This window comes from Aplidium turbinatum, chromosome 2 (assembly GCF_918807975.1).
Source record: "Aplidium turbinatum chromosome 2, kaAplTurb1.1, whole genome shotgun sequence".
Taxonomy (NCBI): domain Eukaryota; kingdom Metazoa; phylum Chordata; class Ascidiacea; order Aplousobranchia; family Polyclinidae; genus Aplidium; species Aplidium turbinatum.
The window spans coordinates 33,076,515-33,096,897 of NC_137473.1; the positions used below are offsets into that span (position 1 = coordinate 33,076,515).

General features: G+C 36.6%; 1 protein-coding gene across 1 annotated transcript; it reads left to right on the forward strand.

Moving 5' to 3' along the window:
• The first annotated feature begins 3,020 nt into the window (after positions 1 to 3,020).
• On the forward strand, positions 3,021 to 18,652 carry LOC145764695 (myeloid leukemia factor-like). The gene is made up of 8 exons (XM_082576348.1): positions 3,021 to 3,114; positions 3,663 to 3,734; positions 9,322 to 9,406; positions 11,770 to 11,928; positions 14,727 to 14,837; positions 15,179 to 15,251; positions 16,144 to 16,230; positions 16,537 to 18,652. The coding sequence occupies exons 2-8, from the start codon at positions 3,700 to 3,702 to the stop codon at positions 16,752 to 16,754; spliced, it is 768 nt and encodes a 255-aa protein (XP_082432474.1). The 5' UTR covers positions 3,021 to 3,114; positions 3,663 to 3,699; the 3' UTR covers positions 16,755 to 18,652.
• Positions 18,653 to 20,383: the final 1,731 nt, after the last annotated feature.

Consider the following 20,383-nt stretch of genomic DNA (forward strand, 5'->3'; position numbering starts at 1 on the left):
CCGAATGTTGCTGCTTTCATCGCATTGTTTACCGCGCAATTTTTTACGGATTATTTTTTTAGGCGGATCGCGCAAAATTATTCTGCAGACCAGGTCATCTTGTGCCTCAGCGTCACCACCGTCATTCTGGCAGAATAATTCTGCGCGATCCGCCTAAAAAAATGATCCGGAAAAATTTGCGCGATAAACAATGCGATGAAAGTAGCAACACTCGGAAGCTGATAAAATCACTTCTCCTTATGACATCAAAGCAAATGTTATATTTTTTCCATAGCCAAATGAATAGTGAACACAGAAATTTCAATAAAAAGTTCGACTTGTCAAAGATAAAGCAACTATGTGATATGGCAAGAAAAGTAAGCATCACAAAAACGACTATAAAAATACTTTCCGGAAATATTTTTCGGAATTTTATTTTTGAATCGTGTTCAGAATTAAATTTCCTTTCCAGGGGTGTCAATTTCGTGGTGGGGCAGACGAAGGAAACGCGAGCAGAATGGTTTAAAAATGGGGTAAATGTCTTACGTATTTTAAAATAAATAGAGATTTTAACGTTTGTAGACGCCTTCAATTAAGCGTCTATAAAAATATTTTCCCGAAATATTTTTCGAAAATTTTATTTTTAAATCGTGTTCAGAATTAAATTTCCTTTCCAGGGGTGGCAATTTCGTGGTGGGGCAGACGAAGAAAACGCGAGCAGAATGGTTTAAAAATGGGGTACCCTAAATGTCTTTCGTATTCAAAAATAAATAGAGATTTTAACGTTTATAGACACCTTCAATTATGCGTCTATAAAAATATTTTTCCAAAATATTTTTCGGAATTTTATTTTTGAATCGTGTTCAGAATTAAATTTCCTTTCCAGGGGTGTCAATTTCGTGGTGGGGCAGACGAAGGAAACGCGAGCAGAATGGTTTAAAAATGGGGTAAATGTCTTACGTATTACGTAATGTCTTATTACGTAATGTCTTATTACGTATAATGTCTTATTACGTAATGTCGTATTACGTAATGTCTTACGTATTGAAGGCGTCTATAAACGTTAAATTTTCTATTTATTTTCAAATACGTAAGACATTTCATCAATTTTTAAACCATTCTGCTCGCGTTTCCTTCGTCTGCCCCAGCACGAGCTTGCCACCCTTGGAAAGGAAATTTAATTCTGAACACGATTCAAAAATAAAATTCCAAAAAATATTTCGGGAAAATGTTTTTATAGGCGCCTAATTGAAAGCGTCTATAAACGTTAAAATCTCTATTTATTTTTAAATACGTAAGACATTTTCCCCATTTTTAAACCATTCTGCTCGCGTTTCCTTCGTCTGCCCCACCACGAGCTTGCCACCCTTGGAAAGAAAATTTAATTCTGAACACGATTCAAAAATAAAATTCCGAAAAATATTTTGGGAAAATATTTTTATAGACGCCTAATTGAAGGCGTCTATAAACGTTAAAATCTCTAATTATTTTTAAATAAGTAAGACATTTACCCCATTTTTAAACCATTCTGCTCGCGTTTCCTTCGTCTGCCCCACCACGAGCTTGCCACCCTTGGAAAGGAAATTTAATTCTGAACACGATTCAAAAATAAAATTCCGAAAAATATTTCGGAAAAATATTTTTATAGACGCTTAATTGAAGGCGTCTATAAACGTTAAAATCTCTATTTATTTTTAAATACGTAAGACATTTCCCCAATTTTTAAACCATTCTGCTTGCGTTTCCTTCGTCTGCCCCACCACGAGCTTGCCATCCCTTGGAAAGGAAATTTAATTCTGAACACGATTCAAAAATAAAATTCCGAAAAATATTTCCGGAAAATATTTTTATAGACGCCTAATTGAAGGCGTCTATAAACGTTAAAATCTCTAATTATTTTTAAATACGTAAGACATTTTCCCCATTTTTAAACCATTCTGCTCGCGTTTCTTTCGTCTGCCCCACCACGAGCTTGCCATCCCTGGAAAGGAAATTTAATTTTGAACACGATTCAAAAATAAAATTCCGAAAAATATTTCGGGAAAGTATTTTTATGGTCGTTTTTGTGATGCTTACTTTTCTTGCCATATCACATATAACAGTCTTAATAGATACGCCTAATTTCCCCAATTTTTAAACCATTCTGCTCGCGTTTCCTTCGTCTGCCCCACCACGAGCTTGCCATCCCTGGAAAGGAAATTTAATTCTGAACACGATTCAAAAATAAAATTCCGAAAAATATTTCGGAAAAATATTTTTATAGACGCCTAATTGAAGGCGTCTATAAACGTTAAAATCTCTATTTATTTTTAAATTTGTAAAACATTTACCCCATTTTTAAACCATTCTGCTCGCGTTTCCTTCGTCTGCCCCACCACGAAATTGACACCCCTGGAAAGGAAATTTAATTCTGAACACGATTCAAAAATAAAATTCCGAAAAATATTTCGGGAAAATATTTTTATCGTCGTTTTTGTGATGCTTACTTTTCTTGCCATATCACATATAACAGTCTTAATAGATACGCCTAATTTCCCCAATTTTTAAACCATTCTGCTCGCGTTTCCTTCGTCTGCCCTACCACGAAATTGACACCCCTGGAAAGGAAATTTAATTCTGAACACGATTCAAAAATAAAATTCCGAAAAATATTTCGGGAAAATATTTTTATAGTCGTTTTTGTGATGCTTACTTTTCTTGTCATATTACATATCGCAGTCTTAATAGATACGATTTTATGTCTAACTTTTCGCAATTGCAGTTGCTTTATCTTTGACAAGTTGAGTTTTTTATATAAATTTCTGTGTTCACTGTTCATTTGGCTATGAAAAAAATATAACATTTGCTTTGATGTGGTAAGGAGAAGTGATTTTATCAGCTTCCGAATGTTGCTGCTTTCATCGCATTGTTAACCGCGCAATTTTTTACGGATTATTTTTTTAGGCGGATCGCGCAAAATTGGTCTCAGCGACGGACGGACGTCATTTTTTCGTCTCGTAAAAAATTCTTTTTTGGAAAAATGTAGCTGCCAGACGAGGGTTTAAGGGAAGGAATGGGTGCTGATTGGTAGTTGGTACCGTAATTTGACAGTGAAGGTTGCAGGGAAGTACGGATTTGCTGAAGAGAAGTTACATGGTAATATTGAAGTTGGTAAGAGTTGAAGGTTTTTGCTGAGGTGAAAGGGGGACCTATTGACGTGTTGGTATTGGTACCGTACTTGGTAGCCTATTAAAGTAGGTGATTGGATGGGTGCAACCAAATTTGTATCCTGAACAATTTGTAACCTTACTTTGTACCCTGAAAAGATCAAGAGAAAAAATAGCACAAAGCCGAAGTCGCTGATCACAGTTTTCGCAAAAATTTTAAAATCAGTGTTAGGGTTAAGCGGAAACTCGAGTCCGTGTGCTATTTTGGCTTTTTTTAAATTCTTTTTCAAGTTTTTCAGGGTACAAAATGAGAATACGAATGGTTCAGGGTACGAATTAGGTTGCATTCCTCAATTAGGTACGTAGATAACAGAAGTCGGAATTGTGAATTAATTGAAGTTGCTTTTGCAGAGCTTGTTGCTTTAGCTGTTTATCTTTTTCAGATCATTGCTGTGGTTTACCATTTGGGTAGGTTACCGTACCATAGATTTTTTAACAAAAACTCTGTGCTTATTTTGATTTTTTTGTTTGTTTCAGACTTTTTATATTATCTTACCAAATCTTACCATACAGAATGTTTCGTATGTTTGAAGATGATCCATTTTTTCGGTGAGTGTTGCTCTGGAAATGTGCTTCATAATTTTTAACAAGGGATAAAAATGTACACAGAGCTGTTATATGCAGATGCTGTTATATATATATCTATATGGCAGCACCTATGTAACTGCACCTAAATGTCCAGAACCCTAATACAAATCTGACAGGCCTGTCTCTAAGCTCCCAGCAGCCAAAAAAGTCTCCAAAGTTACTTGGCCAGTTGGCCATGCTTAGTCGCTGGTTTCTACAAGCCAATATATTTCCACTCCTTTGTATTTGATTTTTTTTCTCCACTTGCGTTTATGTTACACTTTTTTTCACCCGTGTTTGTACGTTTTTTCACTTCACTTGCAGTCGCAACCATTTTTCGCATACAAGGCAAAGTATCTACGAAGACACTGACGAGAAATATCGCCGATAAAAGTTTTGTAAAAAGTTGAAGTGGTGACCTATAAAAACTGGAAGACCAACTCTACATCTAATAGGAAGCAGTGCATTTGTCCAGACAACAAAATTATCATTTTCACATTGATTTATGATGTACTACATGGAGGCCAAGACAACGTATAATGAGATTGTTAAAACTGAGGTAGATGGTGGAGTGCAACTTATTCCGTCCCATGAACACTTCTTCCCCTGAAAAGATCGAGAAAAAAAACTACAACAGAGCCGAAATCGCTGATCGGAGTTGCCGCAAACATTTCAAAATACAGATGCGCTGAAGTCTCTTATTGGAGTTGTCGAAAGAGACCACACTAAGTATCTTGAAGTGATATATAGATGATAAACCGAACCTCACTTTCGGGTTAGGGTTATCGAATTGGTGTTAGAGTTAAAGATTGCATCCCAGATGGCAACATCATATTCATAATAGGCTGTCATTGTCTTTAATGTAATTGCTCTACAGATGCTTTTATTTTACTGTGTAAAATAAATTTTAAGTTAGAACTTTAAACTTGGTAGGAAAGCAATTTATCGGTATACCGGCACTATATATATTAGTAAGGATGTGCCGATTAATCGGCATCTGAATCGGCAGGTATCGGCAATTTTTGGAGAATTGGCATCGGAAAAAAATTGCCGATTCTTTATCAAAGTTTCCTAATCGAAAGTAGCGCGAGCGCGTGGAAATACCGATCAAAGTACGGCTTCTTCAACAACCGCATCAGCATCAACTGGCATTTGGAGAGCGGTAGTCTAAATTATGACGATTGTCCGCCATTTTGTAAACTCTTGTTTAGTAGGCACGAGATCAAAATACTTTCTTTCTTTGAAATGATGAAAATCGTTCAAAGAGAAAATCAGACCAGATAAAATATAAAAGTTGAATGATTACACAACGGTTGGAAGTTAAAGGAGAAATGGATTATTACGTAAGTTATTAGCTTGCAGTATGCGAGGCGCTAAAAGCAAGAAGAGAAAAACCGAGGGAGTATAAACTGCAAAGAAAATGAGAGCAACTGTCTGAAAGATTCAAAACTCTTTTAGAAAAAAACAAAGGGCGTCAATGGAAAACAACGTGTGAAGTTGCAAGTTATATCTTTTCAGACGCTGAATTGCAGTGAATTAATCTTGTCACTTAGTAAACACGTGAAAAAAGATTACCTCGTTTGCACAATAATCACTCGATTGTTTGTTCAACCCATGAAACGGACTATGTTACAGCCAAATGCTGTCCCAGCTTTAGTCGGCATTCGGCAAAATTAGGGAGTTTTTTTTGATCTGTAGAATATACCTTAATGCAGACATTTTTAGTTGATGTTATTGCATTTTAATTTACGTGCCTTTAATTTTGAATATTAAAAAGCGGAAATGTTCTTTGTAATTATTGTTTAATCGTTGTAAAATTCGTAGTCACTGAAAGTTGCTTAATGTTAATTTACTAAGCAGAGAGAAGTGAACTCCAAGTATAGGCTGATTACGCTTAATGCGTTCAACAAACAATCGTGTGATTGCGCAAACGTAATCAAACCAGCTACCAGGTAATCTTTACGTGTTTGCTAAGCAACAAGATTGTCTGCAACTCTGCGCTCGAAAACAATAGTAGTTTCTTCACAAGATGTTTTTCTTTTTTCGCCTATTCATGCACTTTGAATGCAAGGCTGGTGTGTTACTTTTTTTTAAAGGTTTTTGTATATTCAATACTGCTGCGTTCATTTTCTTTTACACTCTAATCTTTTTCTCTTCTTGTTTCTGGCACCTTCTTGATTCTTGAATTCTGCGAGAAAAATACTGCAAACCGCAGAAGATAATATTTTGCACACTGCATTAAGCTACGTTTATTTTGCACTCTGTGAGCAATGGCAATTTTTCTCTTTTCACTGATTTCCGCGACAAATAAAACGCGTGTCTATCACCACTTTGTAGCGCGCAAGAAGTAAACAACTACCGTAAAAATCACGCTGTTTAGAGCAGGCGACAAAGTGAACGCTTTTAGACACTTCAAAGGCAGCGCCTTGTAACAAAATCGCAACCACTTGTAAAGCGCAGTCTTCGAAATTAGCATATTTTTACTTCGGCAAAAACGTTGCCGAGGCCAAACGGCAAAATTTGAAATTGCCTCGGCAATTGCTGTGAACGTTTATTACGAAAAAATTGTAGGCTACCACAACATGTAAAACGAGAAGCGAAAAATATAATAGAGTAGTCTATCAAGACCGCATTGTTTGATTTGTTGTGATGTAATAATACCAAAAGTAGCGATAAAGCGAGCAACGCGATACCCACGCTGACGCTGTTACAATAATTCATGTTAAATAACTCGCGGGGGGGGTGGGGGTGGGGAAGTATGTTGATTTTGGGTTGATTCAATGTTCTAGTCAGCACAAATCAATTTAATTTTCCCGACCGGTTGTATTGCCTAACAACAATGCCCAATAAGAAATGACGACGACGACGTCATTTCTTAAGACGCTTGAGCTTGAAGACGCAAAACTGCCGTTCATGAACGCGCGATGTCATATGATCGGAAGCATTACTTTTCTTTACTGCCGAAATACCATTTATCCAATTTTGTACTACTTTTTTTAACTGGGCCCCGTAGCTGTTCTAATTCCGATTTGTTTCCGTCATATAATTCTTTACAAATTTTGCAAAATACTACACTAACTTTTCCTTCTGTCCCCTCTGTTTCATAACTTATAGCAGGTAAATTCCACTTTTTAACTGTATCTTCCTTTACCATGATTTATATTGGCAATGACACTGGTAAAGAACAAGCATTCGATGAAAGAATGACTTATTGCGTAACAATTAAGCCAGTATTTATAAGGTTGCAAACTTTTTTTATAGTTCACATGAGCATTGTCAGCGCATAAAATTGCACCTGTTGTTGTTACGCAACCAGACATCTATCACAAACCGCAATTAACAAAGCTCACTCTAAAGGTTAACGCGTTAACCTATTACTTACATATATTCGACGTTTGTTGATGTTGTGTGGTTCGTTGTGAAAGCGACACGATGGTTTCTGATACAGCTGGACGAGATAACGGAAGGCGAAGCGCGATAAGGAGTAAATGCTTACAATAATTTGACGTCTACTGGCGTTGAATCAATGCAAATAGGGTGATATTTCTATAAAAGATTCAATTCTCCCAGCTGGGCACGTGTCTAAGCACCGGCGAAGTAGAAAGTAACCCAAATAAAAACATCAAGCCATAGTAAGATTGAATCAACCTCCTAGTCTGGTGTGGTCTAAGAAAATTAGGGTTATTTTTGTAATCTTGTGGTCATTACAAGCGCTCGTGTGGCTTCGGCATTTTTATTGCCGAGGCTAATGTGCCATTCATGCATCTGCCTCAGCAATCACCTCGGCAATTGTCGATTGCCGAGGCTAATTTCGAAGACTGAAAGCGCCAACTAAAATCAGCTTTAATCGTTTAACTAAAGAATCGGTATCGGCAAATATTTAAGAATCGGCATCGGCAAAAATTCTGTAATCGGCACATCCCTATATATTAGCATAAGGATGATGTAGACCGATATTTAAAACAGAAAAAGCCTACTTTAATTTTTTTTACACTTTATAAAATGTTTTTTATTTGCTTTGAAATCCAAGCAATTTTATTTTGTTGTGCGGTCAAAACAAAAGTGAAAGACGTGAGAATCTCAGAATATATAATAATGACCTGCCTACCTAAGTTTGACACAACACATCTTGTGCTTAGGGTCCATGTGCAATTGTGCATATTTGCAACCATCAATTGATGTAATTTGCATCCACTTTACAAATTTGTAGATATTTTGCAATTGAAAATAATTTTACAAAAAAAAGTGTAGGCCTAACAGTTTATTTATCAATATTGTTATCACAACTTGTGTAAGTTTTATCTTTTTAAGCCGACTAGATGTGACTTGTTTTTTTGGTTTTCAACTTATGTGAATTTAGAAAAACTTCGAATTTCAAATTTCGAATTTCTTCTTGCGTCGAATTTCAACTTTCAGTACCGGTAGGCGACCACTCCATAACATATTAATCTTTTAAAGCTGCGAGCTGCCACAGTTAGTGTTTCAGTGTTACAAAACAAGGTTGCCAGATGTTTTCAAAATTTCCAGCCCAATTGCTACCATGCTGAAAAGTAACCCAATTGTCAGAAATGATGAAACAAGCCCTCAAGTAGCCCAAATTATGACAAGTTTCTGTAAAATATAGTGAAAATAAAATGTAATCAAACAAACCAAAAAAAGTTGCAACTGCCAAAATTTTCCCGCAACTGCTAAAAATTTTCCACCATTTCCAAACAAAACTAGCCCTATTCCATAGGAAAACTATGGAACTGGCAACTTTGGTTATAAATATTAACGTTCAATGCCTGTTCAATTAAAGACATTGGTACTATGACGCCACCATCTGCCCCCAGGACTTTTTGTTTTGGCTGTCAGGTGCGATAATGTGACCGCCGGGAAGAAGCTCTGGTAGGCCATGCTGGGTCGCTTGAAAAATACAGTAGCTTACAGGCCTGGTAGTAGACTATCACATGTCATCTCAAAATGTTTTCATAGCACTGTAGTTTAAAGACAAGGTTAACACTAGCATGAATAAAAGATTCCTTCTAGTACAGTATATTACATGCCTTGATTGATTAATGGAATCTTTATTCTTGGACTGATAAAGCTTCTTTGAGAATGAGACCTTAAAACTTGGCAGTTTCTGATGTAGGGGTTCAAACTACTGATACAGGCCTGGTTAGGGACATTGACAGCAAGTGAAGTTTCCACATTTTGAAGAGTTGTGGTCTGTAAATTATTTTCTCTATTATGTGCTGCTAAATGGAGAGCAGTCCTTGCAATAAGTTGCTCAAGCGCATATCGTGAAAGTTAAACAAGTACCCTTTGATGTTGAAGTTTCATCATCATCATCAACCAATTTTGATTATACAGGCCAAAATTGGTAAAGGTTGGTAATTTGGTAAAGTTTAGCGCTTAACCAACTGAGCCAGGGAAGACGGCGACTTTGACCGCAATTAAAACACCTCATATTTGTAATCAATTATTAAGTGCAAAGTGATATTTTTAATATATATATATACAAGCTTTACAATGTTATATGAGTATTGTCAATATGTCATTCTACACACCTTTTATCTTTTTATTTTAGTGACCCCATGGCAGACTTGCATGAAATGATGGGGATAAGAAGGCCTGGAATGCAACAACAAGCACGTCGACATAGACAAATTGAGGTACCGGTATAGTAAATAGAGCTGTATTATATACTATTAAATGTTCCTAAATATAGAAGACAATCTGATTTTCATCATGTTTTGGGACATCCTAGGCCTCTAAGCTCATCATGGCCATGACCACCGAAAAGTCATTAAATGGCCTCTGAAACTACTGCTCCAATGGGCCATGTTTGGTCGCCGGTTTCCACTAGCCAAAATTTTTCGACTCTGTTGATACCGTATTTGAAACTTTTTTCTCTCCACCTGTGTTCATATTTCAAACTTGTTTCTCCACTCGTGCTTGGACAATGGACAGTCAACCTTTTTTCGCTTTACTCGCATTAGCAACCTTTTTTCACAAACAAGGCAAAGTCCCTCATACACCGCTGAGAAATATTGGTGTTAAAAGTTTCACAAAAAGTTTGACTGAAAGCTCTACTCTACACCTACTTGAGAAGCAGTGTATTTTAAATACAGCCGCTAATATGTTTCAGAGCCTTGAATGTGTTGTTCTTACCTAAGTGATCACCAAAACACGATGTTAATTAGCAAAATTTTAAAACTACTAATTTGTAACAGAACTTTTATTTTGGCTGCCGGGCTCAAGTATTTAACAGCTGGAAAAGAGCATTTGTAGATTGTAGGTCATGCTTGGTTGCCTGAGAAATAATGGAGCTTAGAGGCCTGCACCAGTGCACACTGCACCCCATACACAGACTACAGAGCTATCAGAAATTATGACACCACTTGAGGATTTGCTGTAATCAGCTTTCTAAGACATGTTTGGATTTTCAGGATTTTATGAATTCTGTGCTGTATATGTCAATAAATGCTGTGTGATCAGCAAAACCTATAGCTTACATTTCATAGAATTCCATTGTGCTGCTTGTAAACTAGAGGCTTATAAAAGTGACAAGCCCGAACTTTTTTTCTTCTAATAAACGCTACCACTGACCTTAAATATTTGTCTTCCGTATTACCACAGAAAACAAATATTCTTGTTGCATTATAAAACTTTCTCAACCAATAAAGAGCTAAATTACCATAATAAATAACCTTTTCAGGTGGTAAAAATTTGAGCTCTCACATTTCAAATAGCATTTCACAACAAATAAAGCTAACAAACGGAGCATCAGCAGACTCTTCTTAACATGCTGCTTAATACGTAAACAGTAGTCTTGTGGAGTTTGTAAAATACCAAACATAAAAGAGTGTTTGTAAAAGTAATATACCGGTACGTATAAAAAAGGAATCTAAATTGTCCCATAGTTTTTGACAGCATTGTGCCCAGTTCTTTAAATTGATTGTACTGTCTTTTTTAATAAACCTTTTGTATGCGAAATCATTGAAACATCTGTCTTCAGAATGGCCCGTTTCGGCGAGTCCGATTCGGCGAGTCCAATTCGGCTAGTCCGATTCGGCGAGTTCCCTATTTGGCGATTTTTTTAATTTTTTCTTTAAATTATTGGGTACCGTAGTCTAATTATCATTGCCGTTTTAGGGTTAGGGGTTAGAGGTTAGGGTTGGAGTTAGGGGGTTAAGGGTAAGGCCAGGGGTTAAAGGATAGGAGGTTAAGGGTTAGGGAGTTAACCTTGGGTTAGGGGGTTAAGAGTTAGGAGGTTAAGGGTAAAGGGGTTATTTGAACGTTTAGTAACGTTAAAACGATGTAAAAGCGGCAATGATAATTAGGCTACGGTACCCGATAATTTAAAAAAAAAAATTGAAAAATCGCCGAATAGGGAACTCGCCAAATAGGACACTCGCCGAATCGGCCTCGCCGACTGGTAGCAGACCCTCTGTCTCAAGCTAAATTTGGTTCTATGTGTAAAATTCTTAGGTTGATTAGGGGTAATGATTTGTTGAATATCTATTAACTGCATAGTGAAAAGCAAAATTGGTGCTGCTTTAGCTCTCAGTATGTTTGCTTTAGCAATATACTTAAAAGACTAACAGCATTTAGTAGATGAAATAATTCATAGACAACAACACTTCAACAAGTGTAAACTTAGCTATACCAATCTTAGTAAAGATTCCACAATCAATCAAATACACTTTTACATTGATATTTTACACAATATGTCGAGGTCTTAGAATATGACACTGGAATTTCTCTAATTTTATAGGTACCGTTCATTAAAATCTTAAGATTTGTGATATATGAAGGGTGAAGACGTTTGTCTGGTCATCAGCTGCAATGATTCTTCACTTATTGATGTTCTTAATTTAGCTATCCCTTGTTATAACCTGACTCTACCATTTTGATTGGGGTGTGGTGTACACTGTACAGTTCACTGTAAGTCGGCACTTTAAAAGAATTATTGACTTCTCTTAATTACAGTAGCTTAGCTTCTTTGCTAGGAAGTTTTTTTTTTCTGTTTTAGCCTCATGGCATGGCTATGTCTCCCTTCAACATGATGGGAAGTATGTTTGGAGGTGGAATGATCGGTGGTGGAATGCTAGGTGGCGGAATGTTTGGTGGATTGAGACCCATGATGAGAAATATAGATCAATCCATGGGAATGCTTCAAAGTAACCAAAGCGTAAGTGATTAGTAGTTAGGGATGGGCGTGTGATGGATATTCTCATGATTTTCTGAAGCACTTGTTTAGAAAGTTGTATCAGGCATTCATAGAATTACAGGATGATCAACGAGGCTACAGTATCTGAATCTGACACGTTGGAAAGACGTCATGTAGTTAAGACTAAATGTAATTTGAATCGTTAATTTGGCTCTATTTGAATAAAGTTTCCTTGAAACGAAAGACTTGCCAGTGTAATGGCAAAATGGCACTCTCGCCGGCTCTGCTACTATTCGGCGAGTCCGATTCGGAGAGTTCCCTATTCGGAGATTTTTTGAAATTTTTTTAAAAAATTATTATTAGGCATACGAAGCCGAGCAACGTGATCCAGTTTAACATCTTTAAGTTTATTACATTTACATAAACATAAAACTACGCAACAAATTAAGTATCGAACGTTTTCGACATCACAAGATGTCCTCTTCAGGAATAAAAGGTGAGTCCCATACTTGATACAAGCATCGGGGAACGAGAAGATAATGTTCTCATTAGACTAAGCCTTCGGCACTAACGAGAGTAGGGTGGCCAGTTCCTTTCTCTCGGCCGCCTTTCCTTCAGCAACTATGCCCACCCAATTTGTTACACCCTGGGTAGAGGTGAGCGGTGTTTTTCAACAACCAGCTTAAGCCGGGAGTCGAACCAGGATTGCATGACTGGAAAGCGAGCGCCTTATCCGCTGCGCCATCCCACCTTCAGGAATAATATACATACAAATTAACTACATCAATACAAAATTCTCTAAATAAACAGAAGAATCGGACATACGTCTCTCTGTTATCATTTTTAATGTAAAAATTCCTTTTCGTGGTCCCTTTGTCTGGAACAAATAAAAACTGTGCTGTTGAAATTTCCGATTGTAGTTTTGGTCTAAATCTTATCATCATGATTCAGAGTAAGATGTTTGTTAGGTGATTCACAAGGCTAATTGTTCTGTGGAGTGAGCATTCTGTTGCTCCGATTTTCTTTGGTAAAGTTGTGAATATGGAACGTACCATATCACTAGGGTCTTTCCGGTGTCATAAATATGACTTAAGATCTCAGTGGTTAGGTCTAAACCCCACTCATCTAAAGCTTCGAGAATTTCAACTATAAAAGAAACGATTTTGTGGAATAAAATACAAAATTCTCTACAGTAAATAAACAGAAGGCGTCGTTGGATTTAGAATTTTGTAATAGTTGAGGATTCTAATATATTCTAAGTTTGCATGCAGAAGGCGACGCAGGATACATGTCAATTTTATCTAAGCAAACATTAATAGTTCAAAAATAAATTTGATTCGCTTTTTAGTTTTAAGATCTCCATGGTTAGGTCTAAACCCCACTCATCTAAAGCTTCGATAATTTCAACTATAAAAGAAATGATATTGTGGAATATCCTGGTATGCGTATCCTAATCAGCTAAAGCTCTTTTTTCTACACGACTTCAACGTTTAGCGACGTTAAAACGATGTAGAAACGGCAACTTCTGCTGGTCGGGATAACTAGGCTACGGTATTTCAACGTTTAGCGACGTTAAAACGATAGGCCACACATTTGGTTATCTGTTACTACAATGTAAAAATGAACTGTTAGGCTAACTGGGTTCTTGGAACAAATTTTTACTGGTCGGGATAACTAGGCTACAGTACCCGATAATTTCCTTTCAATCCAAGCTGTAGGCCACACATTTGTTGATCCAAACTACCGGTAATCATTTTAACTACTCAAAAGTACTAACTTATAGACATGATTTTTTTTTTTTTTGTAACATTTTCTTTTTTTTTATTTTCCCTTCATATCTTAAATTTTTCTGAAGGTGTTGCGGCCGTGCCAAATCTCTTTCAACTCAATCACTTACTTCGGTCACAAGCACGTTTTAACGTTCGCGTTTTGTCACTTCTACCTTTTTCTCGACCTTTGCTATATCGACGTGTATTGTTTTTGATATGATGGTCACAAATAAAACAACTCAACTGAACTAACATGACGAATTTTCATTTAATTGTTCAAACATTTTATTTCTATTTTCTCTGCATGATTTCAACGTTTGCGACGTTGAAGCGATGTAAAAACGGCAATGATAAATAGGCTACGATACCCGATAATTTTCTATTTTTTTCTGCACGATTTCAACGTTTAGCGACGTTAAAATGATGTAAAAACGGCAATGATAATTAGGCTACGGCACCTGATAATTTTCAAAAAAAAATTCAAAAAATCTCCGAATAGGGCACTCTTCGAATCGGACTCGCCGAAACGGGCCATTCCGCTCTCACCAGTAGGCCATGAAGATGATCCACTAGGTGAAAGAGCTTAGTCTCATTTTGAATGTTCTGGGGCGATTTATAGTATGGGCATGAGCAAAATCCGTCATTTTTACAACGTTGCAAACGCATGACTATGAATGCGTAGTTTTAGTGACTGAGGAAAACTGATAATAAGTTGTAAAAATACTGTGGAAGAAAACCACTCCAATAAGAAACGTCATAAAACGAGAAGTAAAAAGCTGTATGAAAACACATTGAATGGTAAATCAGTGGGATTTTTGAATGCACCGGATTTGCATTACTGAGTTGATTCTTGACTGACGCATTTAACTGAGCTTTCTGTTAGTATACGCTTACAATATGTCAGGTAGTGTAAACCTGTGACACTGTGTGACAGGACGATATTAGTTCGGTTTTGATATTTCTGTTCTAGCCGAAATGTTCATGTGTCTTTATCAAGACACTACAGATTTTGGAGCATTTAAATTTGATTTTGTAATGTTTTTCGTTTAGATGCCTGGCACAAGCTTTCAATCTTCGTTCACGTCTATTTCTTATGGAAATGGTGAAGGCCAGCCAAAAGTATACAAATCTTCATCATCTACGAAAGTTGGCCCTAATGGGGTGAGGTGGCTTTGCTGCAAAATTTTATTTTGGAAAATCCTCTGCATCGTTTTCTTATTTGCGTCAAGGCTACTACTCAAAAATGTAATCATTTAAACACTAAATAGCTTGTCTATTCTCGTGAATGTTATAATTATGGTTTTGTTATAACATTCACGAGAATAGAGAACATTCACTTCACAATAGAGAACATTCACATTCACGAGAATATAATTATGGTTTTGTTACTTTCATTCTGAAATATTTGATTCATGTTTGAAGTTGATTTTATGTTTTTGACTTGTTTTAATATTATACATTTGACGCCAAGAAAATTGTGTTTTAACACTTTCACATATCAGGCAAAAGAAACTCAGAAAACTGAAGAAAATTCTGAAACCGGTCTAAGAAAAATTGCAATTGGTCATCATATTGGTAAGTTGATTATATTTTTGATGTGCTTCAGTTAACTTGAAAGCTGCATAAAGCGTTGATATCATAAGCAAGAACATGTTAAAAGTTAAGTTGAACCTACAAACAGAAACTGCTTGCTGATAACTTCTGTTTAAACTTTCTGAGAAAGCTCTCAAAGTTGTGCAGTGAACTTTAATAGCTATTGCCGAAATGTGATACAGAAATCGAACTTTCAAGTGTAAGTTGTTCGACTACGCCATTCTAGAACTTTTACTAATTTTGTTTTGCAAAATGCATTATCTTGTATGCTTTTCAAAAGTGGTTTCTAACCTGGAAGCAATCGCATTAACCTTTTAAATCATTTGATGTGAGTAGATTATTTTGCACCCATTTATTTTGAAATGTAATGAATAGTTTCACAGAATTATCAAACTCATCCGCAGCACATTGTTTTTCGAGGTTTAATCGACCGCTTCCAGAGTTATCCCTGATGGCAAAGATTTTTGACCAGAGTAGATAGAAAGGCAATATGTCCCATTGTCGGGTCCACCTTTTGAAGACATCGTTCAAACGTCTTGACTACACAATCTACGTCTGAGGCTACACTGCGACATTGAAGTTGCACTGCTATCTTTTCAGCCTTGATGTAATAGCGCAGTGGACTGTTCTTTCAGATTTGAGACAACTCCGTAGCTGGTCTGTTGATTGTTCAGATGCACGAGTTGACTGCTTTTGTCAAGGCAAACGGCTTAACTAGATCGGTAGTACAGTAGTAAAGAAAAGGATCAGACTTGTCCGTGTAGACTATTTCCAAATGTTAGCGGTGTGAAAACAATCTACGTTTATTCTACTGCGTTCCAGCTCTAGTTTTTGCTACCGTACTGAAGTATACATCGTTTGTATTGTCCCACAGGCGATCGATCACATGTGATTGAGAAGTCTCAAAACACAAAGACTGGAGACAACGAGCAGAGCCAGGAGTTTGTAAACCTGGAAGAAGGTGAGATTGCACTTGTTGCTATGTATGGTGACAACTCGTATTTCAAATTAAGTTGCAACCTTCATTGACCAATGACCATCTATGCACTATGCAATAATATACCAATAACAAGATGTCCGATATGATTTAGTCATAAGTGAATTTACTTCCGTCTTCATGCATTCATATTTTCGCCATTAATATATCCGAAATTAAAAGCAAGTAAGAACGCCAAAATGTCACGTTACGTGTGTGTCTTCATTAAACTATATTTTAAAATCAGCCATTCTGCACTTCACTAAATATTTTTCTGCCCTTTTATCTTAGATGAAGCTCAAAGTTTTGACCACGAATTCAAGCAGCGAATAAACAGCCACGCTCCAACCCACTCTCGGCGAGCCATCTCTGACCGATCTCACAGTCGTCACTCCCCCTACTCCACCAACCATAGACCAGCCTCCATCGAGTACCATCGTCCACGAACCCAGCCAAGTCATGAAACCCACTACCATCCTCAGAGTTTACATAGAAGAAACGTAAATTGATGCTAATGAACCGCGCAGTACTTTTACCTAACCCAGTGTTAGTTGAACCTGGTTTTCTATGTTGATATTGTACGCTGGGGTTTGATGTTAAACTGCGGTCTGAAATTGTCACAGCTTATTTGTAAAAACGATATGTATTTACTTTTGCTTCCATGTAAATTGATCAATCTTGGCTTTTCAATTCATATCGTCTGCCAGGGATGTTTATAGCTTATCCTGAAGCACATAATCTTGATTTGTTTTACCATTATCATTGAGTGGTTTTTAATGTTATAAAAGCCAATTTATTGGGGGAAATAGTAGTGCGGCGTGTCTATATTTTCTGCCTTGAGATGTGTTCGAAATCACCGTAAAAACAGACGTTTTGCGTTGTAGACTAAATTTGATTTTTCTTAATGTTGTACTGAGGTCAAGCGACATTCGAAATCTCTTTCAAACTGTGGTGTTCGGAAGACCCTGCCATGTATCCCAGAAAGAAATTGATGGCTTGACAATGTACTTCCTGATATTGCTTGCACTCATCTCCAAGGGAACATATTGTTGTATTTTGCCGGGATTGTAACTTCGTGGTGAACAGTAAAGTTTTTACCTGGTTTTTGGACGACTCAAACTTTGGATTGGTGAATGGGACGCTAATACGTTTTATATTTCTTCATTTTCGTGGACAATAAGAACCAAAGGACGAAGATCATGTAAACAGGAAAATGACTGCAGTTCTTTTTTTTTTTAGCAAATGAAAGCAGTTGTGGTTCTTCGTCACCACTGTAGCTGGTGGAAGGTCTGTTGAGACAATAATGTCTGCTAGCACTAAAATCAAAAAAAATGATGTTACTTCCGTTATTTTATGTTGTATTTATGTACTGATCTATCGGAATCGCTTGGCATGGTGACGTCAAAAACGATTTCGTCATATTCGTTGCAAAATTTCTGCTTCCATTTTGTTTCTGCATTTATCGTTGATTTTCAACTGTACTTCAACTCTCAAATTTTCAAGTGAATTATTTTAGCATACATGTTTTAACTGTGCTCTTGCCTATAATCATCACCCTTGAAAGTTAAAGGACCACAAATACCCAAGGCGTTTATTTTAAAGGAGTCGTGAATGCATTGATTCTATAAAAATTGGAATATTTAAGAGTAAAAATTTCTTATCATTGTCACTTTTAGAACTTTTAAGTGGACACTGTACGTAGAATAAATACGTTTTCGAGGGATCTTTTGTTTGATGCCTGGATAGTCGGGTATCCTGTTTTCTTACTAATTTTTCTGATCTTCCCCAAATGGCTGATCATTCAAAGTCAGTCTCCTCATTACAAAGTAATTTTCTCTACCCACTGCCTGGGTTGCCGTGACAGTAGAATTTGCCTATAAGGGAAGCGTACTATGTATATCGGATGAAAATTTTAGTTTGAACAGTTTTCTAATATCCTTAATGCAAGGCAACTCGCTTAAGAGCAATAAATATAGGCTACAATTCTTTTGAAAACAAAGGCAATGCAATACACCTCGCATGTAACTGATCTATCCTTCATCGCAAAGAAATTGATTGTTGACAGCATTATTATCATTGTCACAACGGAAGCTTCCATTGATCTGTAAATCTGTTCCTATATTTATTGGAAAAAATACCGTAGGCTGGTAGGTAGGTAGGTAAATATGTTGTTTTAACTTTGAATTGCGAGATATAACATGTAGCGACCCAAGCAGCGTGCTGTGTGACGATGGTCATTTTCTTGCATATCGGATATCGTGTATATCCGATGAAAATCCCTACGAATCCGTCGAGTTCTGCTTCAATTGTTATTGCATGGTGCGATGTTGGTTAGTTGTTTGCAAATTGTTGTTGAGAGCATATGGGGTGACACGTTTCTAACTAAATGTGCATTAAAATTATCTTCATGGTATTGGCAACGTTCTCGAAGTGTAATGTATCAGCTCGGCAGTTAGCAAGCACATGTTTGACTGAAGTGAAAACATATCTTGCTTTTCATTATCCGATGCATCATATTGCAATGAACAGTTGTCTGCCTCAGAGTACACTGCCTCAGAGTACACTGCCTCAGAGATTGTGAGAAACAAATTTTTCAGCAACAGGTGCACACATTGACAAACTTAATACCGTAGTTAAAAATATGCAACACCAACCATCTCACTGAAATTGATTTAAATAAATCCATAAAAGATTGCAATAAATTCAACCGGTGGAAGTGCGAAAACGTAGATTATTATTCTCATTATTTTTTCTCCTTTTATCTAGCTAAGCTTGATAGAAAATGGAAATAACAATCTGAGGAAATGTAATAAAAGCCGTGATGACATCGCAACAAAAAAAACGTTTTTCGTTTCGGAAGTTAACGTTGGAACAGCAAAACTAAACAACTGGATGTCGGCATGAATCAAATTTGGTTAAATTTTGTATTAAATATGCTTTTGTTGAATACTTTTATTGGGGGGGCGCGAGACTACATTGATAGCTCTGAGGGGGTTGCGGTGGAAAAAAGGTTGCAAATCCCTGGTTTAGAGTGTCATTAGGTAAAGTATTACCATAGGTACCTACTATCCATTTCTTTCTAAAATCTTTTCTATCTGCTCCAAATTTAGCAATAAAAATTGTGTTTGTTTCCAAAACCAATTATGCGCCATCATTAGCCATTTTTCTGTTATGTTTATGTTATTTTGCAGTAAATAATTTCAATTTTTCATGTAGGCTATGTATTTTTATTACTTTTTGTGGCTTGGTTTGAAAAAATAGGCTCTTCTCAAGTAGCCTAAACAGTCTTAGGCCTACAGTAACCTACCCTTAATCCGGCCATGCTTGCGCTTGTTTTACTTACCGTAGTTTCTGTCTCCCGTGCAGCTTTTCAACTAACTTAGGTCGGAAATAATTTTAAATCTGCACAAAAGAGAACGGACAAGAAAGGTCACTTGTTGGCAAGTGATTTAATTAAATCTTTACCTTGGTTCTGCATTTGAAAGAAAATATAGCCTATAATCTTGTTTTAAAAAATGGTTTATTTAAAGTTCAAGACAAAGATTTAATTTAATCAAAATACTCGGTCAGGAAAGGATCCAAAATGGAGTTACTAATGCATTGTTTAACTTACAAAATAGTCTTTTCCGCTTTTGTCTTTAGGTTGGTTTGGCGCGCTGGTCTTCTTTTTGACGTCACAAAGTCAAGCAGTCAAGCGTAATCGGAAAAAGAATGAAAATAAACTAGTTTTGCCAAAACAATACGGTAACCGAAAATAATTTGATTTCCTTTGCGTAAGGCTTTAAAATAATTTGAAGCGAAAAGAGTGTAAATTTAGAGATTAGAAACAAGTTTAGATGCTAATTACCTGCTTGTTGTCGGTATATAAGAGTGTGTACTGTGTAGTCTACACATTATTTCGAACACGTTATGCTGATGCAGTGCGCAGGGGTAGGCTAAAACCGCCGCGCTCCCTAACCTTTTTCTCCAGCGGACCGGTTTTAAATTGAAAATAGCCTCGCAGACCGACGATGGAAAAAAAAGTTTGATATCTAAGCTATAATGCCGCTCTAATTTTTTATACCGGTTTGAACGCATTTTAAGCAAGATTCGTAAAATAAAATAGACAATGTAACAGTTGAGGGCGGAAAAGGAAACT

Bases quoted from the DNA above. Each gene is read 5' to 3' on its own strand.
- LOC145764695 (XM_082576348.1), top strand. From the start codon at position 3,700: ATGTTTCGTATGTTTGAAGATGATCCATTTTTTCG. The intron at 11,929-14,726 runs GTAAGTGATTAG...TTTTTCGTTTAG, and splicing joins TGCTTCAAAGTAACCAAAGC to ATGCCTGGCACAAGCTTTCA. The intron at 15,252-16,143 runs GTAAGTTGATTA...ATTGTCCCACAG, and splicing joins TGCAATTGGTCATCATATTG to GCGATCGATCACATGTGATT.